We start from the raw sequence: 20,954 nt of genomic DNA on the forward strand, positions 1-20,954 counted from the left end.
CAGTTGTGTTTCATAAACTGAAATGTCATAGCGTTTGTGTTGGCCTTGCTTTTGTAGTCCTTCGCTGTTACTGGTACAGCTTGGTTGTATGGGAGTCTCTCCTTACAGTCTATAATCAGAATGAAAAATATTGTGATGAATATTGTGAATCCAGATGATATCTGAAAATGATGCAGGGTATTTTGTCTGGACCCAAAACTCCCATGTGAATAATGTTTTCTCAGCAGCTGTCAGAAATATACCATAAAATCAGGATGTTGTATCGTCGCATGAACAAAATATTCCTCTCAAAGGTGTCGAGTGTCATTTCAAAGTGAGCAATAATAAAGCGACTGCCAAGCGCAGTAAACCCCCTTGTGTTTCTTTTCAAACCTTAAAAAACAAACCTATGGAGAAAGCGGGGTGTATGTGAGCCATAGTAAAGTGAGAGTCAAACTCCACCTGTGGTTACATACTTTAAACTGCGCTTGGACCCCTCTCTGGCAGTGCCTGACATTATCCTGGAAACTGTCCAAAGGGAGCAGGGTCGGAGGCTGAACTGGAGCCAAACAGTGGGATCAAATCGAGGACTAAGAATCATACGGAGGCTTGTGTAACATAATCTTGCATTTTGTACCCCAGTAACACATCTGGAGTATCATAAATCAGCCCAACGCTGTATTAAAGGGATTGTTTCGTCTTTATTTTACTCTTTTCTTTGTCACTTTTATTTCTCTTCCCTTAAGAGGGATGGAGATAACAAAGCTGAGAGAGGAGATATGGAAGGACATGGAAAGGAACGATAATAAGAAGAATGTGCCCTTTTTACATTCATTGTGAAGCAGATTGCAAAATATGTTATACATATATATGAAGGGTTGATAAAGAAGAAACAAAGTTATCTGTATCTATGTATATATGTGTATATCAGTGTGTGCTTATATATGCATACATATACAGTTGTGTGTGTGTATGGATCTATATATATAAATATATATACACCTACAGTAGCATACAGATATCCATACACTTATACATTTATGTTCACAGGAAAAGTACAAACTTAAAAGGATATTGAATATGCACACATATATTAATACATACACATATAGTAAATATCCAGAATTGACACAAGATGATCAGATACTGTGGTGTTATCATATCAAACATTTGAAGTCAAATTATTTTAGTATTTTATTACATATTTACCCAAACTCAAATTAACTCTCCCATGTTAAAAAAAGAAAACTGTTCACCAACTTTAGAAAAGATTTAATTGAGTTTGTTGAAGTGCAATTAATAGGAACACAATTGATCATTTTTAATTTGAAAAACTGAAATAATTTGTGTGTTATCAGATATTTCATTATTTTTCAGTTCTATTATTCTATTGTACCCCCTTTAGGGATGTTTCTATATACAAGCTGTGGTTGGACATAAGGTCAAGTGGTTTGGACGAGCAATTCATATTTTGACTCCTGTTTTTTAGCTGCAGTTCAGTGTCACAAAGTCGTTTCCTCGGAGCAACTTTTGACACCCAGGCAATTAATGTTGAGCTGTCTGGTCTATTCAAAAACTTTCTCAAATCCCATTACATGACTCTAATTATCTTGAACACTCTAACATGATGACAAAAAGCCATTCTTTGCCAGTGCGGGGGTCAAAAGAAGTTTGAAAATGATTTGCATAATAACTCTTCACAGTGTTGTTGCTGCCTGAAATTGGATCTGGTTATTTTCTGTAATGCACAACCAGATGGGAAAGTTTGTTCCTCTCAGTTGCATTGACTTCCAATCTCTTTGATCCTGACAGCTGCTTTAATGTCGGAGGAAAGTGCAATTTTCCTTTTCAGATATTACCCATTCCATTGCAAGTTGACAAGCCCTCCTCAGAGGTGGAGCATGCTCGTGCACCACTGTGAACCGTATTACAAGAACCCGGCTTTTAATTTTCAGCTCGACTAAAAGTCATAGCCTCACCCTTTCGGATAAATTGTGAATTCGCCTGGTTTTATTAAGAGCCGAGAGCAAACAAAATGCCAGAGACTGAAAATGTGTTTCCTGCTGCCAACCTCAGGAGAGGGCTGCATGGGTTGCAGAGAGGAGGAGGAGAAGGAGGAGGAGGAGGTCATTCTGGAAGAGATGCTCCCAATTTCCAATGTTTGAATTTATTTATTTATTTTTTATATGAGGTAGTCCACCTGTAAACAACAACAACAACCCAGTCAAGTGGTCTACATGTAAAACCTGACAAAGCATGTAATTACTTTGCTCCTTCAGCTGAGGTTCAGCAGATTGAGGAAAATGGCAAACAGGAAAACACGTCTTGATAAACAAATTAAAAAAGTGGAGCATCCGTGCTGAAAGCAAAAACTGAGAAAAGAAAAACACCCTTTTGTGTGTGTGTTTCTTTTTTTTTAACTCCGCTGGAGTCGAAATACTTATTGAACCTTGAAATTTGGAAGTGTTAGTATTCCAAATACAATATTTCACAGCGGCTCTTCCTCCTCCTGCTGTTCGGTGGTTTAAATGAGAGAATGCTCGTAGAATATGAAACTTACACAAACAAACAGACAATCAAATAACTGACTAAAATTTATAATCTTCCTTTTTTGCAGGACCTCCGGGAAAGCGAGGAAGAAGAGGCCGCGATGGAGAACCTGGTATGTACGTGTGTGTGTGTGTGTGTGGTCAAAGACAAAAAACGTATAAGGAATAATTCAGTAGGACAACAGCAATTCATGCTGCGCTTACGATCATGTAAAAGTACACTGTATATCTTTGGAGGCCAAAATAGGTTATACATGTGTAATTTGTGGCTCCTGTGGTTTCGCTGTTCACTCGGATTGTTTCAGCTTTTGTCACCATAGAAACACTAGATGTTCACAGGAAAACCAAGAGACAGTGAAAGTTTGAGAAAGTCAAAGAGATGCCCAAACTTGTCGAAGGTGATGACGCCTTGTCGAAACGTTGAGACACTCCAACCCTCCGGTGCCGATCCCAGACGTGATGTTATGTTATGTTCGTGACATACAATTGCTGTTTGTTGGTTTTCATAAATTTGGCAACAAGTGTCCTCAATGCACTTAGGATTTCCGTCCTCCCCTCCCTCTGCCCACACGCTCTCCTGAGCTGACTCAACAAACTTGGCCCAGCGGGAGTCATGAGTATCTAGGAAAAGGACGTGCTGTGCAGCGACACTCTCACAGATGGAAAGTGTCGCTGCAAATTGAATTCACAGCGAGAACGTGTACTCGGCAGGGAGCTGTGGCTGCTCACCTGATAGGGAGAGTGTTGATGGCGCTCTGGAGTGCGGTGGCATTCCTGTGCAGTGCAGCAGAGCGCAGCCAACGCTGTGGAACAAAAGCTCTGCACTCATAGAAAGAAATCAGGGGGACAGGCCACGGGAGCAGTTTGGTTTCACAGCCCAAGAAACAAACAATATGTAAGGGGGTCAAAATAACTGTTGGTTTTTAAGATGCAGCCTCTGCTTTTTTAAATCAGTTGAGGTTGTGCTATTTGAGAATCAACTATTCTCATTTCCTCCAATTTTGATTCATCCAAATTAAGTAAGGATACCGTCTGAGAACACATTCAGAGTGCCGTGGCTCCCCCCTCTCTCTCTCACATGCTGCAGCACCAAACAGATCCAGTGTGTAACTTGAAAACTGGGGAAGAGGAAAGAATTAGAAATCAAATGACAGAAAAGACAACAGTTCAATGTTCTGGTCGGCTGCGCATCTGAAACTCCGCCAGGCTTTGTTTATGCAGCGCTCAACTTTCCAATAAACTTCCACCGCGCCAGCGTGTTTTCAAATGGCACCATTGTGCGAAGACAGTTTGCTCATTCTCTGGTCGGCCAAAGCAAATGCAGAGAATGTGAATGGCTTCCTCCTGACAAATCAATCGGAAACGAGCAAACAATCATAGCCACTCACAATGTCTGGACTGCAGAGGCACAGTGTCTATCAAGGGCAGACAATAGGAAACAATTGGGTTGACAAGCCTCAGCATTCTGTTTAATAGCCCAAATTACAGCGCTGAACGAGGCCGTTGTCAATATCAGACAGATTTGGCTCAGGTTTGTCGACCAGAAATAGCGCTTGTTTAGAGAGACTGTTTTATATTAATGTCATGAAGTTAAGCAGCTTTTTATCTGCATGTTCACTGGTTTCGTGCAGCTTCTGCTAAAGCATTTAGATAGCATACAAAAGCAATGCTTTATGCAGTGTAATTCAAAATGTTGGCACTTTGAAGGCTCTAAAAGTGATTGTGCATGTTTGCATGAAGTTTTAACTCACTTATTTCTGCTACGTTTACTGTTTGGATATATCGGCAAACATAAAGTGGAGCAATATTCTGCGTGAAACTCTCCAGGAGAAGAAAAAAAACATTTAGGACACATTATACAACAGAAAAATTCACTCTTTGACAAGCACAGGCGTGCTGCATTCTGTACTTTAAGCCTTCTGCAAATCCAATTTCCCTCTTTTCTCAACACTGGTGGTTGTTGAAGGGAAACATATTTAATTCATGACTCGTTTTAACCGAAAGTAACTAAGCTGCTGCAAAGTTCCCACATATTCATATTGGTGTGTGTGTGTGTGTGTCAGGGTGGGGGGGTGGGGGGGTAGAGTTTACTCTATCTACAACGACAGAGGGAAGCTTTCGTTAAGACTTGGCTTTAACTGACAGAGAGATCAAGTAGGAAAAAGGCTCGGTGATATTTACCTATCCATTCAAAGTGAATGGGATACTTCATTAGAATCTCTGGTGTGTTTACTGGGGACATACGGAAAGGAAAATTGTGGCATGAGAGCTCGGGCTGAAATGTTTTTGGAGCAGCAAAAGCCACAGTCTCAAACTGCCCTATCAGGTGGTCAATGCTGGGAAGAGGCAGACGTTACCAACATATTTTCCCTATTTGAAGAACCACGTCTTGTCATCAGTGTACCTGCACTCACAAAAGGGGGATGTGATGCTCAAATTGAACAGCTCGAGCAATTTGCTTTTACTGCCGCACATCAATTTCAGGTATGAAGAGAAGCAGCTTTTCTTCTCAATAGATTTCTGGAAAAATGTCATTCTGGGCCCCATCGCAGCTGCATGAACCTCTGTGTCATCTAAGAGCGTTACAACGGCTCTCACCATGGTGTGAGCGATCGCATGCTCCGTGCAGCACAATACCACTGGTAACCTTTACACTTGGAGCAGCAGGCGGAAAAATTGTGGAGGAGATGACTGATCATGGCAACGTTAGAAGAGAAAGTGAAACTCACTCAGCCTGAATGGATTTTTAAGAACATGTCATCCACTATTTATTTTTACATGGATTATATACCATGAAACATTTGTAGTCCCCTGAAAACCTTTATGGTACCTATTAAATGTACATTGATATTGTACATATTTATCAAATTATAGTTTTTTTGATTCACCGTTATTGTTGGTTGAACATTTGCACAGAGCCGTTAGACAGAGTGGGACATGTAAAACACACACACGGTGGAGCAGGTTTATTAAAAGCTACGTGGTCCACTGTAACTCAGCGATCCATAAAACAACACTGCAAAAGTGCAGCCTCCAATATGGTTCCTGAAATGCCTCAGTTGCAGGAGCAATTTGCACATTTCCTTGGTCGTGAGGAAGAACGGTTCAAGGACATAGGAGCTGGAAAGAAAAAAAGATCTTTTTTTCAGGGTTAAAGCAGCTGGTCCACTTTTTCTAATAACAACCAAAAAGACCTGAAATGATTTGCAGGGGGTTTGGGGAACTCTGAAGTAATTTGGCCGACAGTCCTTTGAGGGAAAGTGTCACCTCAGAAAAATGCGGGGCTAGTTTTTAACAAGCGCACAACCCCCTTGTAAGAGTGAAATTAGAGCCACTTATAAATGTAAAATGCGATTGTCAGGCCTGGTGGCCTGAATACATGCAGAGTTGATTGGAATCTTTTTGTTACAATGCTTTTGTTTTATACCAAATATAGTGGCTTCATGAAATACAATGCCTGTCCATTTGGCATTGTCAGGGAATACATCATGGAAGAGATATATCTCTGTGAAATGTTCCTTCCCAAGGAAATAATTCAAAACAAAAGCCTCCCATCTTAAATACTTGGATATGTGGTTTCACTGGAACATTGATGATCTGAGTCTGTTTGATCACTGATTGAAAACACACTAACCGTGTATATTTTTTCCCCTCTTTCTCTTTCAGGACCTCCTGTAAGTATGCCTGCTTCACATCTTCCTCCAAAATGTGATAGCCATGTGAAGGTAAAAGCAACCCAGCAACAGTAAAACTTGTCGGCAGGATGCCGCAACAAGTTGCACACATCCACTAGCATTAATGTCAAAGAATGGTCTTTAAAACGGCTTTAATGGAGAAGTTTGACATTTGGGAAGTTTTGGTAAGGAACCCATTACACTTCGGTACAAATCTAGGCATTTTGTTTCACTTTCTCTGCAGCATTTCCCTCAGAATTCATTCAATCTATGGTGGAAGCAGGGAGTGCACGTGCATGAACACTGGCCAGTCTGATTTGTAATATCCAAGCTACCGGCCTCAACCCCTCCTGCTCCCTGAACCTGAACAGATTATCTCACCTCATTATACTGCTGGGTGATCACAGATTCACTCCCCCGACCAGATGGAAAAACTTCAGAGTTTCTCCGAAGATGAAGACAAACGCATACATGAATACATACAGCACCAGGGACTGTGACAGTTTGCTGCATAACTGGGTCAAGCGGGTCCTCTCTCTCTCTCTGTGTGTGTGTGTGTGTGTGTGTGTGTGCGTGTGCGTGCGTGTGTGTGCGTGCGTGCGTGCGCTCTGTTAAAATTATTTATAGTCCAGGGGCAAGTGTGATTGAATAGGTATAAATGCGTGTGTCGACTGAGCTGTAAAAGTCGTAAGTTAATCCTTGGAGCCTTCTCAGACACTCGCTCCTGGGGTTCTGGGACGTAAGTGAGTGCAGGTGGTCTCACTTCTGAGCCTCTCTTTCACCAGGCTTCACATCTGACAAATAAAACCATACAGCGAGTTGTCTCAGGAGCCAAGTGAAATCCAAAATGTGTTGTGTCTGAAATGTTCATACATCAGGAGAGTTTGGCTTTGCCAATAAATGCACAGAATCCCTGTGTTTCTGTACTTTTGGGACATCTCCTTTGGCTCCCGATGACAACTCACTCTCCTAAGTCATTACAGGTAGCAGGAAGAGCCGTAAATGTTTGATAGGCAAAACAATTCCCATACTGCACTTAACCAAAGAAGGCTATAATTTACAATCCAGAGAAAAAAAAAAAGTCTGGGTGAGGGAATGCATTTCTTATTCAAAAAACCCAACTATCTGACAATGACTCACCCAATGGTCACCGCATCTGTTTCCGAAATATAAAAAAAGTCGGTGCCAGTTTCTTAAAGACAGTAGTAAGTGATCTCATGTGGTTTCTCATTTAGAATACCCACCCGGGGGATGGCAGGGGACACGTCACTATGAATATTCAACAGCTCTCTTGTTGTCAACCTCTATAACTCTGGGAACACTGCGTAAATTGTACATAGCCCTTTGAGCCAAGCAAAGCAACCACTGCTGAAGTCATTACAGATCTCGGTGACTTAATCGTTACTCAGCCGCTGATGAACGGACAGGGACCTGTGGTTGCAGAGACAGAAAGAGAATAGGTCTCTTCAATCACAACTCAGTAGGAAAAGATCCTCATTGGCGGTCCGTGATCAGCATTTAGACATGGAAAAGTGATTTGCTTTGTTTGGATTTCCCTTCTTTTCCACCGCTTGAGTTTTTTGTGTCAGTTTTGCATTGGGATCGCCGTGTCGGTTGTCAACTCGATTGGTTGGATATCGCTTCTTGTTCTCCAGACAGATTGGAAAAATATTAGTGGAGACATGTTGCAGACATGGGCTGAGGCGGTTGCCGCATCTCGCCACTGAAACCATATAAATTCGTATTTTTGTTACCGTGCATAAAGGTTAGTAAGGTCTTGGAAATGACAGTTGGCCCAAAAATGATTAGCTATCTACTTTTCTCATCTCTCTGGAGGGTGGTCCGTGTCAAAACATGAAGCAATGTGTGTGCACGCCATTTAGCTCTAATCAAGCATAAAACACCATCCCTGAGGCCGCACTCGAGTACCCACCAACGTCACCCGCTGACCCTGCTCCTTGCGCAGACTGTATGCCATCCTAGATTAAAAAGATGCGGACAGGGTAAGAAACTAACGTACTTTGAAAGCTGGTCAGAAAGAAAGGGGAAATATTTGAAAATGATAGTGTAGAAAATATCAAACCCACTTCAGCCCGCTAAGCATGCCTCTGCACCACACTGGAGTCACAAGCCAGGCCAGCTATGGCTAAGCACGAGCCCTTCCGAGAGTTCACTCACATTCCTAATGAGAAGATATCTGTATTTTAAGATGCAGCTTCCACCTTCCGTCTTCATCAGCTGAGATTCCATGACCCAAGTTGAGGATGATCTGTCACGATGCATGAATTATGCAGCTGCAGTATAGGGATTAGAGGCAATGTGGAGGTGAAGCATATAGGAGCCCAGGCACCCTCCACCCTTCATCTGCTGTGCACTGCAGCTCCACACCTGTTAATAAAACATATTCCATCTGATCACTCTTGCCCTCCAGAGCAGGAGAATGCGCCATTTTATGAGTGAGACTAGTCGAGTTAGAGATAAAGACATGGAGATATGCTCTGAAATGCTGGTTAACACTTTTTTGCAAGGTAGTCTGTTGTTGGTTAAAATCAGAAAGGCCGTTAACAGTTTCAAATCTGCACAGAGGGTACAAGTACACAAACGCATGCATGGTGAAGAGGCTACACTGAGAGCTGCATGTGGATCTATCTGACATGACAGCTATTATTTGGGCTCGTAAGGGCAGCACTGCCTGAGGAGGCCTGCTGGCACTGGATGTGACAACAGTAAGAGTTTGACCTTTTTAGATGTCAGTCCTCGGCTCACGCTGTGCCCATCAGCAGCGCTTGTCTGTCAGCAAATGATGAGAGGCAGCGCTTGGGCCAAACGTGAGGTTCACTCTCAGTGATTTGAAGCGGTCCGTACAAAGCACTTTGGTTGGCTGAGCAGGCTGAACACTCGCAGGGAAAACTGACCGTCATTACCTTAGAGCGGTGGGAGAAATAACAGCTTATGAATGTGATGCTTGCAGTTTAAGTGAAAACTCAACATCTCTTTGATTGAGAGGAATTTTCCTCCAACTCGTAACATCAAATGATGAGAAGGAGAACAGCGGCCAGAATGCGGTTCTAATTGAATCAACAGAAGAAGTGAAAGAAATACTTTTCCAACTGGAACATTGTCCCTTATTCATCATTTTATATCCATGACAAGAATTTTGTGGGTCCGAAATTTGCTTATGTATTGCACACACAAAAATTGGCTTTAATATTTGGCATTTTTCACCTAAGCTGTTTAAATGTCACCCCTTCTCAGGCATCATGAGACCTTCTCTCTCTGAGAATTGTGCATTATGAATCTCCTCCATGTTTGATAAGTGTCTTGTCGCTGTACTTAGATGTCACACACCTATAACCAATTACACCATCAGTTTCAATTTCCCCAGCTCACAGCGTCCCTGCTCCCACAAGAACATTAAACACATAACAACAAGCAGACACACTCACAAACACATACACACACACATTAAAGTCATTTTGTGCTGGCTAATTGTGATACACTGTGGATATGGGAACCAGATGCCATTCTCAAGTCAGTTTTCCAGTGTGGTTTTCCTATCCCTGCCTAACCTCTGCATACAGATTCCCGCGACGAGCACCAGCCACTTGTGGTCATCCGTTCTTGCCCATTCTGCTCTGATTACTCACATCCCTGTCCTCCATTAGTTTCCCGTGATGAAAAAAGTTCCCCGGGGCCCACAGTAATAAGATTGAGGGTTCCAATGCAGAACTAATAGATGGAGATGTACATATATTAAATATAAAAAAAAATAATTACCGACTTTTAACTAATTTCCACATTTGTGCATGTTCGAAACTTTTCATTTCACTTCCAGTGATGCTCACAACTTTTAACTGCAAATGGCAACATGTGCATTTTCCAGGTATTTCTTGTCTTGCATTGGTGCAGTTTCTTTATATTTTTCTATGCAGCTGACACCTGAACTGTAGTGGAACTTCTCATATAATCGAGCTTATTATATGAGAAGCATTGCAGGAGAATTGGTGCTATTCATGAAGATGGACGACAAATATCCACTTCCTCCTGGATATGAGCACATATAGCCAAAATATCCCGGATATGAACATCCTCCATCTTGCACATTTGGAGTCTGCGCGGTAGTGATCAGGAATGACAAGTTCCCATCCATATGCACTTGACTGATTGTGGGTCACTCTAAGCTGTCAATCATGAGGTTACCAGAGAACTGAACACTTAAATAAATACATAAAATGAATAAAAAACTACCTCAATGCAAGTAGCCTAACCATTTTTGGGCCATGGTTCCCAACCAATAACATGAATGAGGTGGGATTTATTACCTATACTGCAGCCAGCCACCACATGGTGATATAGATGCTTTGGCTTCACTTTTGGTTAACATTCACGGCCATCTTTATACACAGTCTATGCTACTAACTGATTAGCTTATCTTAGCATAAAGATTGGAAGCTGGCAGAAATACTTACCCTGCCGCTGTCCAAAGCCAACAAAATCTGCCTAGCAGGCCAGTAACTTACACTTTAAACCGAAGTGCAAAAATGCCAATTTGTAGTGTTCCAGGGCTCATTTTTGGGGCTACTTCAGTTTTTGTTCATTAGATGTAGTGGTGTTGGCAGTCAGACTTAGTTTCCTTCACACAGAGCCAGGCTAGCTGTCTCCCCCTGTCTCCATGTAGCCTTTATGCTAAGCTAACTGGCTGCTGGTGGCAGTCTCATAGTTACCTATATAGATTTGAGGGTGGTGTTAGTCTTCTTGCTGAACTTTCTGAAGTCACTGAGGACAAACTGCATTGTGGGATCTAGAAATTATTTTCAGTTTGAGACATATCACTGTGCTGTGTGAAGTGCATAAGTCAGGGTTTAATCCTTTCAAACTCTTTATTTGACCCTCTTCCCACTTTTGTGGTCGGCAGCACTCCTCACCTGCCCCCTCGTTCCCTGTCAACACTCTGTGCCTGGTGGATTTCTTTGCTCAACTTCCTGTGTACACACATGTTTATTAATATTGTGTAGCTGTGTGAGAAAACTGTATCCCCGTAAAGGCGAGGTTGTAAAAGCGGTAGTTGTTGGCCGGCGCTCCCTGAGATGCCAGTGCTCCGGGGTGAGATGATTGGAGCCATGTGGCCAGCAGTTTGCGCTACAGTGAATGCTGCCAGCCCACTTGGCCCGCGTTCTCTCACGAGGATTTGAGCTCTGTTTGATGGATTGATTTCCTGGACCTCGATAGGTTTAACAGGTCACTGTGATGAAAAGTACAGCCGAGTCCAGACGGATGTTACATGCAGATCCCACGTTTCCTCACTTTTTGCATCTTGTTGGATTCACAAGATCGCACTAGTGGCTCACTGCTAAACCCTCAAGAATCTCTCTGCTCATGTCAACAACAGCTAGAGACGTGGATGAGAGCCAGCCCCTCTTCTCGCACTGCAGAATCAGACGAGCACTGTCGAGCTTTCATCCATCACGTTCCCAGATAATTATAGGAGAGTAGGAAGGAGTATGAAGATTCTTGACGTCTTTTTGAGACCATTTTGAAATAGGTTTGAGTGAGGTACTTTTCAATATGTGACTAAGTAAAGGCTGCCATAATATTCATGAGTCATTCATTAATTCAGTCATTTTATTATTTAGTTGTTGCAAGCTTGATTTAAAAGGGATGTTATCAGATAAATCAAAATGGACATACAGAATTGAATCAATCCTGAGCAGCCACATATTTATGAGGATAACATATTCTGTGCAGTAAAATTATCAGTAGAACACTTTTCTTGGAATGGATTAAATATCTACACAATACTGCACAATTAAAGTTATGTGTTATGCGATGCCTCCACCAACCAGTGCAGTTTCAGTCCCTTCATGAGGTCACCGTGACCTTTGACCCCTGGAATCTAATCAGTGCATCATTGAATACAACTGAAAACTGGTCCAAATCTAATCAGTTCATCCTTTGAATGTTTTCACCAAATTTATAGAAATTCCCTCAAGACTATCTTGAGACATGTTACTTGTGGATTTGGCCCTACTTCTCTTTGCCTTTTTCATATTTCCCCATACAGACCATTTCATATTCCTCCCCCGCTCCCTTTGAAAGGTGGCTGGGGTTTCCTCTTTATTTCATACCCACAGCTCATTCAGGCCATTGCAGGAGACAGTGGTCATGGTTTGGCTCAGAATGAGAAGCTAGACATGTATGTGGATATAAGAGAAAGGGAAAAAATCTTAAACTTGATCCAGTGGTCCACCAACTCGACAGTATCATGCACAGAGGATGTTCTGTTACAAATCATCTCATGATGGAAGTTTGACATAGGTTTGCCCAGCGTTAAGCAGCAGAAGATGTGAGGCTTACCATCAATGTGATGTGTGTCATTTTCAATAAGTAGATATAGAGCTTCTGCTTTGTGGCAGCTCCTTTTACAAAGACACATTTGATATTTCTTGACGTCACTTATAGTGGGACTAATCTGCATAGAAGTTTTCGAGGGAAACCTATTGAAATACTATCGGACACACATGGAAATCCAAAATGTAACATTGTTCTCAGAAATTTGTCAAAGAAATTGTTTCGGAAATAGGCACATTTGCCGATATGCCTTTGGAAAGCCAAATATGAATCTAATTTCTGCTAAAGGTGGTTGGCTTAGGTTCGCACCAGGCTAGCTAAAGCTCCATTATTAAGAGGTTATAGCTTGTTTGTTCAACTCTCACAACAACTCTAGCTTTTGCAACAGGGGACTGGACTATTTCTTGGCTTGGTGTAGTCGCTCCCTTGAGTCCTCCCTGGTTATCTGGCAAACTCATGAAGAAGTCAAGACTCTATTCTAAAGCTGAGTTTATGCTCGCCATTCCTGTCCTCGCACGCAGTGACTCGTGCCAGAAATGACACCATTTCCGCTGGCATGCTCCAGCATCCCAGCTTTATCTTGGTGCATGCTGTGCAACATGGACCGTGCTGGAGGCAAGAGTCTGCAAAAAGGTCTGTTTCTACAGAAATCTCAATTTCCCCAATTATCTCATTAATAAGGGAGCATAGAGATTCCCAGATGGCTCCTGGAGGGAGATTGCACAGACTGTAGGTAAGATGAGACATTTTTCAGGAAAAACCTCTCCAACTGCTTGTCAAAGTAAAGAAACAGGACAAGCTGGGACCGAAACTGTTCTGTTTGTGCTTCTTCTTTGTTTCTTTGCCTTTTTTAGCTGCGACACCTATCCTTCAGGGGAAGACTTAACATAACCTAGCTACTGCTGGTAGCTTCTTAGTATTTGCAAAAAAAATAAGGCGAATAAGTTTATTTCTAAAAACAACATTATAGTGTTCTTTTTACATATATGTGGCCACTTAAGGCCCCAGTGTTATATTAATATAAAGACAGCACTAGGGGGTTAATCATGTTCAACAAACTAATGCAATGTGAGCAGGACTGATCAAATAGAAGCAGCCCGATGAGCCATGTGTAGCACCTGCTGGAGGGCTGCTTTTGAAAAAGAGCCAAAGCAGAAGCAGTAAAAAAGAGAATGATGTGAAAAGCATACACAGGTGCTGATTAGAAACCTTCCTTGGGGCAGAACAAAGCCACAAAGCTGCGAACAGATACCTGCTGCAGTACAGTTCAGCTCTTTGAAATGGTCTTTGCAGGAGCGCTGTTTAATACTCTCTATAAAAGACTCTCACTGTACTTGCTTAAACCTTTCGGAAAAGCCCCTGTGGATGCTGTCTGTCCAAGTGATGTGCAAATGATGGGCCGTATAATGAGCAGGTGCAGACTGTGCAGTGAAATCATTTCCACATGCTTTACAAGCAGGTAGACGAGTGAACTGAACAAGATTATGAAGACGTGTAAAAGCAGCATTTCACTCATAGTGAAGTTAATCAGTACATGCTGTCTTTTATTTGACTGAAACAGTTTTAACATGTGCAATTATTATTACAAGATACAGTTTTAAAGTACATTTGTTAAATATATCAAGCTTCGATGCTTCATACAGTGGCACCATAGACTGTATAGGGGGGTATAGGAGGCAGGGTTTATGACCTATGCAATCAAGGTGCTTTCGCCTCACTTTTGGGTGTCTTCATGTTGTCCATCTTTATATACACTCCTTTGAGTGATACCCAGCCAGGGTATACATCCACAGTTGCTGTGGTGGACACATTAGTATTCTGAAGAAATGCAAATAATGCAAATAAATCTTTAATCAAATTCAAATAAAAATTTGCAAGCATGCAAAGTTAAAAATGGCTCAATGTAATTGATGAAAATGGCAGCGTTGACATGCTGTTTCTTATCCATGGAAGCTCAGGTTTCACTGCTCTGGTTTTGAAACAATTAAGAAATAACAAATACGAATTTATTTAAATGATAAATTCCTTAACGTTTCTGTCCACAAATGAACGTTGCCCATTGATTTAGTCTGGTTAATTTCAGTATAAATTTTCAATCTGGATTTTACAGTGCCAGCTACAATACACTACGAAGGCTTGTGCAAAGAGCTCAGCTGGTGTCTTTATGTATTTCTTTGTTGCAGCCATTCACGTTTGCGGTAACAGCTTGTCAATAGCCTCCTATTGTCCAAAGGCATTTTTCCCCACAACAAATAGGCCGTTCTCATTTCCTTTAGCTGCCTTCCATTTTCAGAAACATGCTGGAAACTTATTTTGCAGCGCTGGAATGTTGCCTGTGTTATTACCCCCCAAGGAGCCGCAATTGGAAACATTGTTTTTATAATGGCACATTCTGTGTTTACAAGTGTGTTGTGGCCCTTTGTTTGGCCCGACAAGCAAGTAGTTGGACTTAGATGTGATTGTGTGTAAAGCAGTATATCCCATCAGCGTTTGTCTGGGTTTGTCGAAGTGATCACAGTTGCATTGTATTTGGTACAATGCAATTTACATGCTTGTTGTGCAGGTTCATGGCCACATAACCAAAGCGAAAGTGGGCCTAGTGCAAATCCAGTTGGGGCATGCACGACTATAGATAAACAAAAAGCTATGCATAGTTAACTGTGCATCAAAAATAATGTCCAAAGGCACTGAGCAGGCAGAAACCTGGCTACGACTTACTTTCCCCAGAGCATTGTGGTAGATATTGGCTGCGGAAAACTGCTGGACTACCTCTGAAGCATTTCAGTTTTAAAACCATACTATAATGTGCCAATGCAGTGAAAGCTTGTCTGTGTCTGCAAGCTGACTGTTCTGGGTCACTGGTCCATAGACTCTTAAGGAACAGCGTCCAAACATGGGTCTTATTCTAATGTCATCAATCTATGGATTAGTGTCAGTTTACTTTTCTGCGTGTCTGATATCTTTGGAAACAAACCAGCGCGATCCAGGAAAAGTAGCCACTGCACATCTATTACAGTTGCGTCTGTGACAGCAGAACAAGTTGTTCTTTTTACCTGAGGTCGTGAGCAACATTTTTCTGGCAGTTACTAAATCCTCAATCAAGTGATCGTAGTAGATTTGGATCTGGTCTTCGATACGGATTTGTCTTTAAGCGGAAATAAAGCAGTTTTAAATAAAATATAAATATATTTGATGCTTTACAGATTAGCATTGGCCCAACAATCCCTCTCTGTTTCTCCAGGGGCTCTTGAACATTACCGTTGAGCGGGTGGTCAGTTAGTCACTCCGCTGAAAACGAACCAACACGTTTTTTTTCCAAAGATAGCTTTTCCCAAACGTCTAAGCTCGGAGAAAGAAAGAGAACCCAACACACGGGACTTCATCTGTCAACCTCAATCTTGAAAGTACTTTATTTGAACTCCAGCTCATTAGGCTCAGGCGTATGGATGCGTAGCTCATCGTTAAAATCCTCCGCTTCACCCCGCGATCTTTTTACAGAGCCCACCCAGAAGCCCTTGTCTGCTGATTGACAGGCACTGGATGCATTGCTGCCATTTCAGGAACAAGAATCGTTCGTCCTGTTTGGGGCACATTTTTTACCATGTGCTTTCCAATACGTGGTTTAGAGATTGCTGGATTTCATCTTGTTAGTATACATGGACTTGATTTGGGTTTTTTGTTTTAATTGCATGTTTGTATAAGCTGGCTTTCTACTATGCCTAACGCACCAGTTCCCAGTCTGTGACAGGGCATTTTAATCAAATGCTGAAAGTGATGTCAAAAAGTACACAATGTTGGTTTCATCAAAACTCAATTTCTTAATCTTATTATTTCAGCGCCTCCCTCAAAAAACCACGATGTTCAAGTTTTGTTTAGTTTGTTTCTTGGTTACATGATTGGTCACTCTGGCTTTTCACAGTTGTCTTTGGAGTATTGTTACTTACCGTGGTGCCTCAATGATTACAACTAACTGACATGGTAATTTCTCATTTTCTTGTTATATATGCAGTGTTGGAAAAAAGTTTAACCATCTTGTTTTTTCTTTCTGTAGGGTCCTCCGGGTCCAAAGGGTGAAAAGGTGAGTAATTTTAAATTGATTGATAGTTATTTATTTATATATTTTATTTAAGTGCTTAAAGAAATGTCGCTCATTTGCATTCTTGGATAGAATTTGATAAAATGATTGATACCACCCAAGGCAGTTTTATTTGCCTTGGATTTTTATACACACTGGTAAATTCCAGGTGCTGTCCAGGGACATTAAAAACAACACAGAGACATAAATTAAAACAAAAATATCACAGTTCAAAACAATTTAAAAAGAAAAGAGATTAAAAGAGGTCAAATAAATAAAAATGTAAAAAAGAATATAAAAATAAGTTAAAGGAGTAAAACAATGCATATAAAATAGAAATATGTAAAATAATGAAATAGAATAAAATAAAATGCAAGTTGTGACTTTAGGTATTATTACCTTTTTTTTTTTCTTTCTCACACACACTGTAAGTTAAGTCCTCTTGTCAAGTCTGAATATTTAAATTCTCCTGTCGTGCACATCCACACAGCACAGAACATTAATGCCCGAAGCCAGAGCCAGACTTTGAGGCCCTTAAATTCCTCGCTGAACATTCCTCTATAAAACAGCAGTGGTGCATGCAACATGACCACACTGTCTCTTTATTGGTCCGCAGGACTCGGGGACAAATGTGCACTTAAAAGACAAAAAAACTGTGAACCTGACATTCAGTTGATAAAGTCCCTGAACTCCTTTATAATGGAAACAAGTGGATATAAAGTTTCAAAACATATATTTCTAAAATTCTCCTGTTGAAGATCAAGGCCTGTCTCAAGAGAGCAATGAATGGTTTAACATTTTATGCAAAAAAAGCATAAATTTGGACAATAATCTGTTATATTTTAGGGACTATTCAGCTATGAAATAAAATGAAATGGTGCGAGAATGCTAACCAGAGCTAAACGCAAACACAGAGATGCAGATTCTCATCTGTGTCTAGTTACGCTCTCTGGTAATTGATGATTTCTTGTAATGTGGGGTGTGGAAAGACGTTGGCGCTGACAGACGTCATGTGTGTGTTTTTTTTCCGTTTTTTTCGTATTAGGTGTTCCTTGAAGCAGAAAATAGAAAACACGACCACTTACAGAACCATATTAAAATGATAAAACCATATTAAACAACGTAAGCGTACTGTTTAGATGCACGTTCATGCCTCTCATGTGAACCGCTTCATCTGCAGTTTAATGAAATGAAAAACAACTGTGTTCGTTCCTCCCACCCAAGACGAATAAAGTGCGCATCAGTGTGGCCACTCGCAACAGTTTTGCCGTTAAATTCAGTTTTTGGAGCGGCCGACCGAATACATAACGAAGCTTGTTTTATTTGAAATTGCGCAGGGATTACAAGTTTCTTTGAGCACAATTTAAATCCATGTGTGATAAACTGCATAATCCCATTTTACTGCCGTGGCTGGACAGAAACCAACAGGAGAGCAGAGAGCGTCAAATCACATGGTTTAAAGACCTTGAGTTATCCATTTCTAGACCAGCATTTCGTCCTCCTTCACTTACCTCATCCAAAAGTGTGCTGTTTTTGGTTTCGCTCTAACTTGATAAACCCACAGTCCTCACCATGCAGGTTGATTTGAAACGTTTTCTACTGAGGGAACGTGCTCTCTCCACAGAGGTCTCACCCCCCCTCCCCAAAAAGGCAGAAAGCCAAAGATCTCTCGGGCATGAAATCTGGCCTGCTAATGCAGTTCGTCCACACTCAGCCCCCCCAACCCACCAAACCTCACACCACTGCTCTCTCTCTCTCTGTCTTTCATACTCAATTCATGTCAGTCCCTGTTATCGTAAGTGATTTTGTTCTGAACCACAATGAATTGCTGAGGGTTCCTGTATTATTTTCCTTTATCAATGTGTTCTGAATTATGCCTCAATGATTTCGGTGCGAGTCTTGCTTATTATTTGTGTGTGTGCACGTGCGTGTGCATGTACGACCCCTGTGTTTTAAGACAAATTCTTTTTTCTTGCCTTCCGCAGGGGGATCAAGGCGACCAGGGACCACGGGTATGCAGCTTACTCCCAACTTTTTGTGATTCGCTGACGAATGTGTGTGTGTTGTCCCCCAGCAGAATTGTGGGCAAAAGGTTTGAGAAGCATGAAATTCCGGGGATAGTGTTCTTCCCATCTGGCCAAATACAACAAGCATTCCAAGCTCTGCTTATTTCTACAACAAGAATGGGCAGGAAAACGTGCATGATACCTCGAAAGGCACGGGGGTGGTATACTTTTCACTTTGTACAGACCTTTTTTTTTTTTTTTTTTTTAAATCTTTTGTCTTCAAATTGAACATTGAAGCACCAGCTTTTGCACACCAGAAGAACAAATCTGCACAATCTCAACTATAATCAAAAGCCAAATAGCTCTGTATCTGTAATTACTCCTGATTCACTTCACTCTTATTCATATCCAGAGCCTTAATCACTTCCAGCTCTATAGTTTGACATTTCTATCGAAGTGTAGCTTCTAAATGATGATAATGTGAGTGCTTTTTCATGCTTGACAGACTGAAATGAATGACTTTATCTCCACATAACAGTGAACGTAGCACTCATTTTTCTCCAATAATGTTTAAGCTTTCTCTGAGTGCACAGGTTTGTTTAAACTAGACTGCATTAACCAGGGTCACATGCTGTACATGCTGTCGTCACAGAGCACACATCGCACCGATTCAGGGTCGCCCAGGACGCCCGTAACTGATTTGGTATAGAGGTTAGAACGCAAGGACAAGAGAGCACAACAACACAGAAGTCACGTTGCCAGCCATCCCCCGAGTGGATCTGATCCCAGTTCAGTATGTGGCTTGAACAGTTTGCAGATTAACTTCGGCAGCCCTCCTCTGGGCCGGTGCGACGCATCGTAGCACCAAATTTCTTACGACTTCAAAGTCAATACAAGTGACCTTCCCCTGTGAAATTTGATTAGTGGTCTCGAAGTGATGCATCTAATGTTACATATATGTGCGCTCCTCGAATGACAGCCAGGTTCAGATCACAAAGTGGTTATAGAAGAGCTGTGATATCCTTGGTAAATTGTTAATGATATATAAAGTATTGGATAATAGTTACAAGAGCTGAACTGCAGCAAACGGGGGAAATATCTTTGCTCCCCAGATAAATTGACGAGACTAAACTCTCCCCTTTAAGATCACATTTCTTGGGTTTTGCCCATAATTTGTACCCTTTTAACCTCGGAAATGGAGTCATCTGTCTCTATCAGCTCAGTGATTTATACTTTGGGAACAGCAGCGTGGCTGACAGAGTTGTAACAGGGACCAACCTGGCCCTATTTGTCTTGCAGAGTAAATAAATAAACTGTCCAAGTCGAGATAGTGTTTCATTAATTTCCAGTTACTGCGAAAATGATTCCCTAACAGGTACAGATTAACACACGGTCACAGTCGCATGTGAAGGACTGCAGAGGCATGAAAGAATTCTCAGTTTACCACCAAATCACATTACCTCCTTCAGAATTGAGTATTGACTTCTTTCATTAGATTAGCAGATAAATGCAGTGAAACAGTATGAGAAAGATTTCCCTAATAAATGAAGGCATAATAGAACAAGTGCTGCTTGACCTGGAATGTATTTAGCTGCGAGTGAAGCTCATTTCATGCCCAGTGTTGGCTGTGTGCAGAGTCAATTAAACCCATATGGACATACACGTAAACAACAGAACATGTCAGGAATATGTCTGCTACGCCGTCTGCCAGATTGTATCAAATCCAAACAGATTTAAATTTAGAATCATTTAAAGGACAGACGTTTTGTGTTTATGCATCGCGTGCTGTGCCCAAAATCACTCACTGATCATTATTTATACTGAATCTGACATTTTGTATTGCTGTGCAAATGTTTTGTGGAACTTTTTTTTATATCCTCCCTTTTTTACCCTCTATGTATCGCGAAAAGTAGTGTACAACCTATGGTCAATATGTGCCAACATGAATTTTTTACGCTGCGATGATAGACAAAAATTTTTATCAAAAAATGTCAAACTTATTGTGAGGATAAAGACTGATGGTTTTATAATTGTCGGCATTTTCATATTATGCTATATAAAATAATTTATAATGATATTTACATAGTTTGTTTTTTGATTGAGACAAATCTGTGAGTTTGTGGTGGAAAAATATGTAATAAGAGCAGAGCAGCGCATCACAGCACATGCTGCAGCAAATACGTTTTTTTTAATGGCCATTCAATGTGCTTTTTACCTGAAAGTATTAATACTAACTGTTAAATAAACATTTAAAATTTGGGCAAGTATAGGATTGTCCAATGTCCGATGTTGCACAGACAAGTTAGCTGAGTAGTGTCCCGAT

General features: G+C 41.2%; 1 protein-coding gene across 1 annotated transcript in view; it reads left to right on the plus strand.

Annotated features, from left to right (window-relative positions):
- The window catches only part of LOC109634906 (collagen alpha-1(XXV) chain), a 139,944-nt gene that overhangs the window by 73,343 nt on the left and 45,647 nt on the right, over positions 1-20,954 (plus strand). Inside the window, exons 3-6 of the mRNA XM_069518703.1 lie at positions 2,597-2,641; positions 6,195-6,202; positions 16,602-16,628; positions 18,611-18,637. Of these exons, the coding sequence (XP_069374804.1) occupies positions 2,597-2,641; positions 6,195-6,202; positions 16,602-16,628; positions 18,611-18,637 (107 nt within the window). The remainder of the gene's footprint in view (positions 1-2,596; positions 2,642-6,194; positions 6,203-16,601; positions 16,629-18,610; positions 18,638-20,954) is intronic.

This window comes from Paralichthys olivaceus, chromosome 22 (genome assembly GCF_024713975.1).
Source record: "Paralichthys olivaceus isolate ysfri-2021 chromosome 22, ASM2471397v2, whole genome shotgun sequence".
NCBI lineage: Eukaryota > Metazoa > Chordata > Actinopteri > Pleuronectiformes > Paralichthyidae > Paralichthys > Paralichthys olivaceus.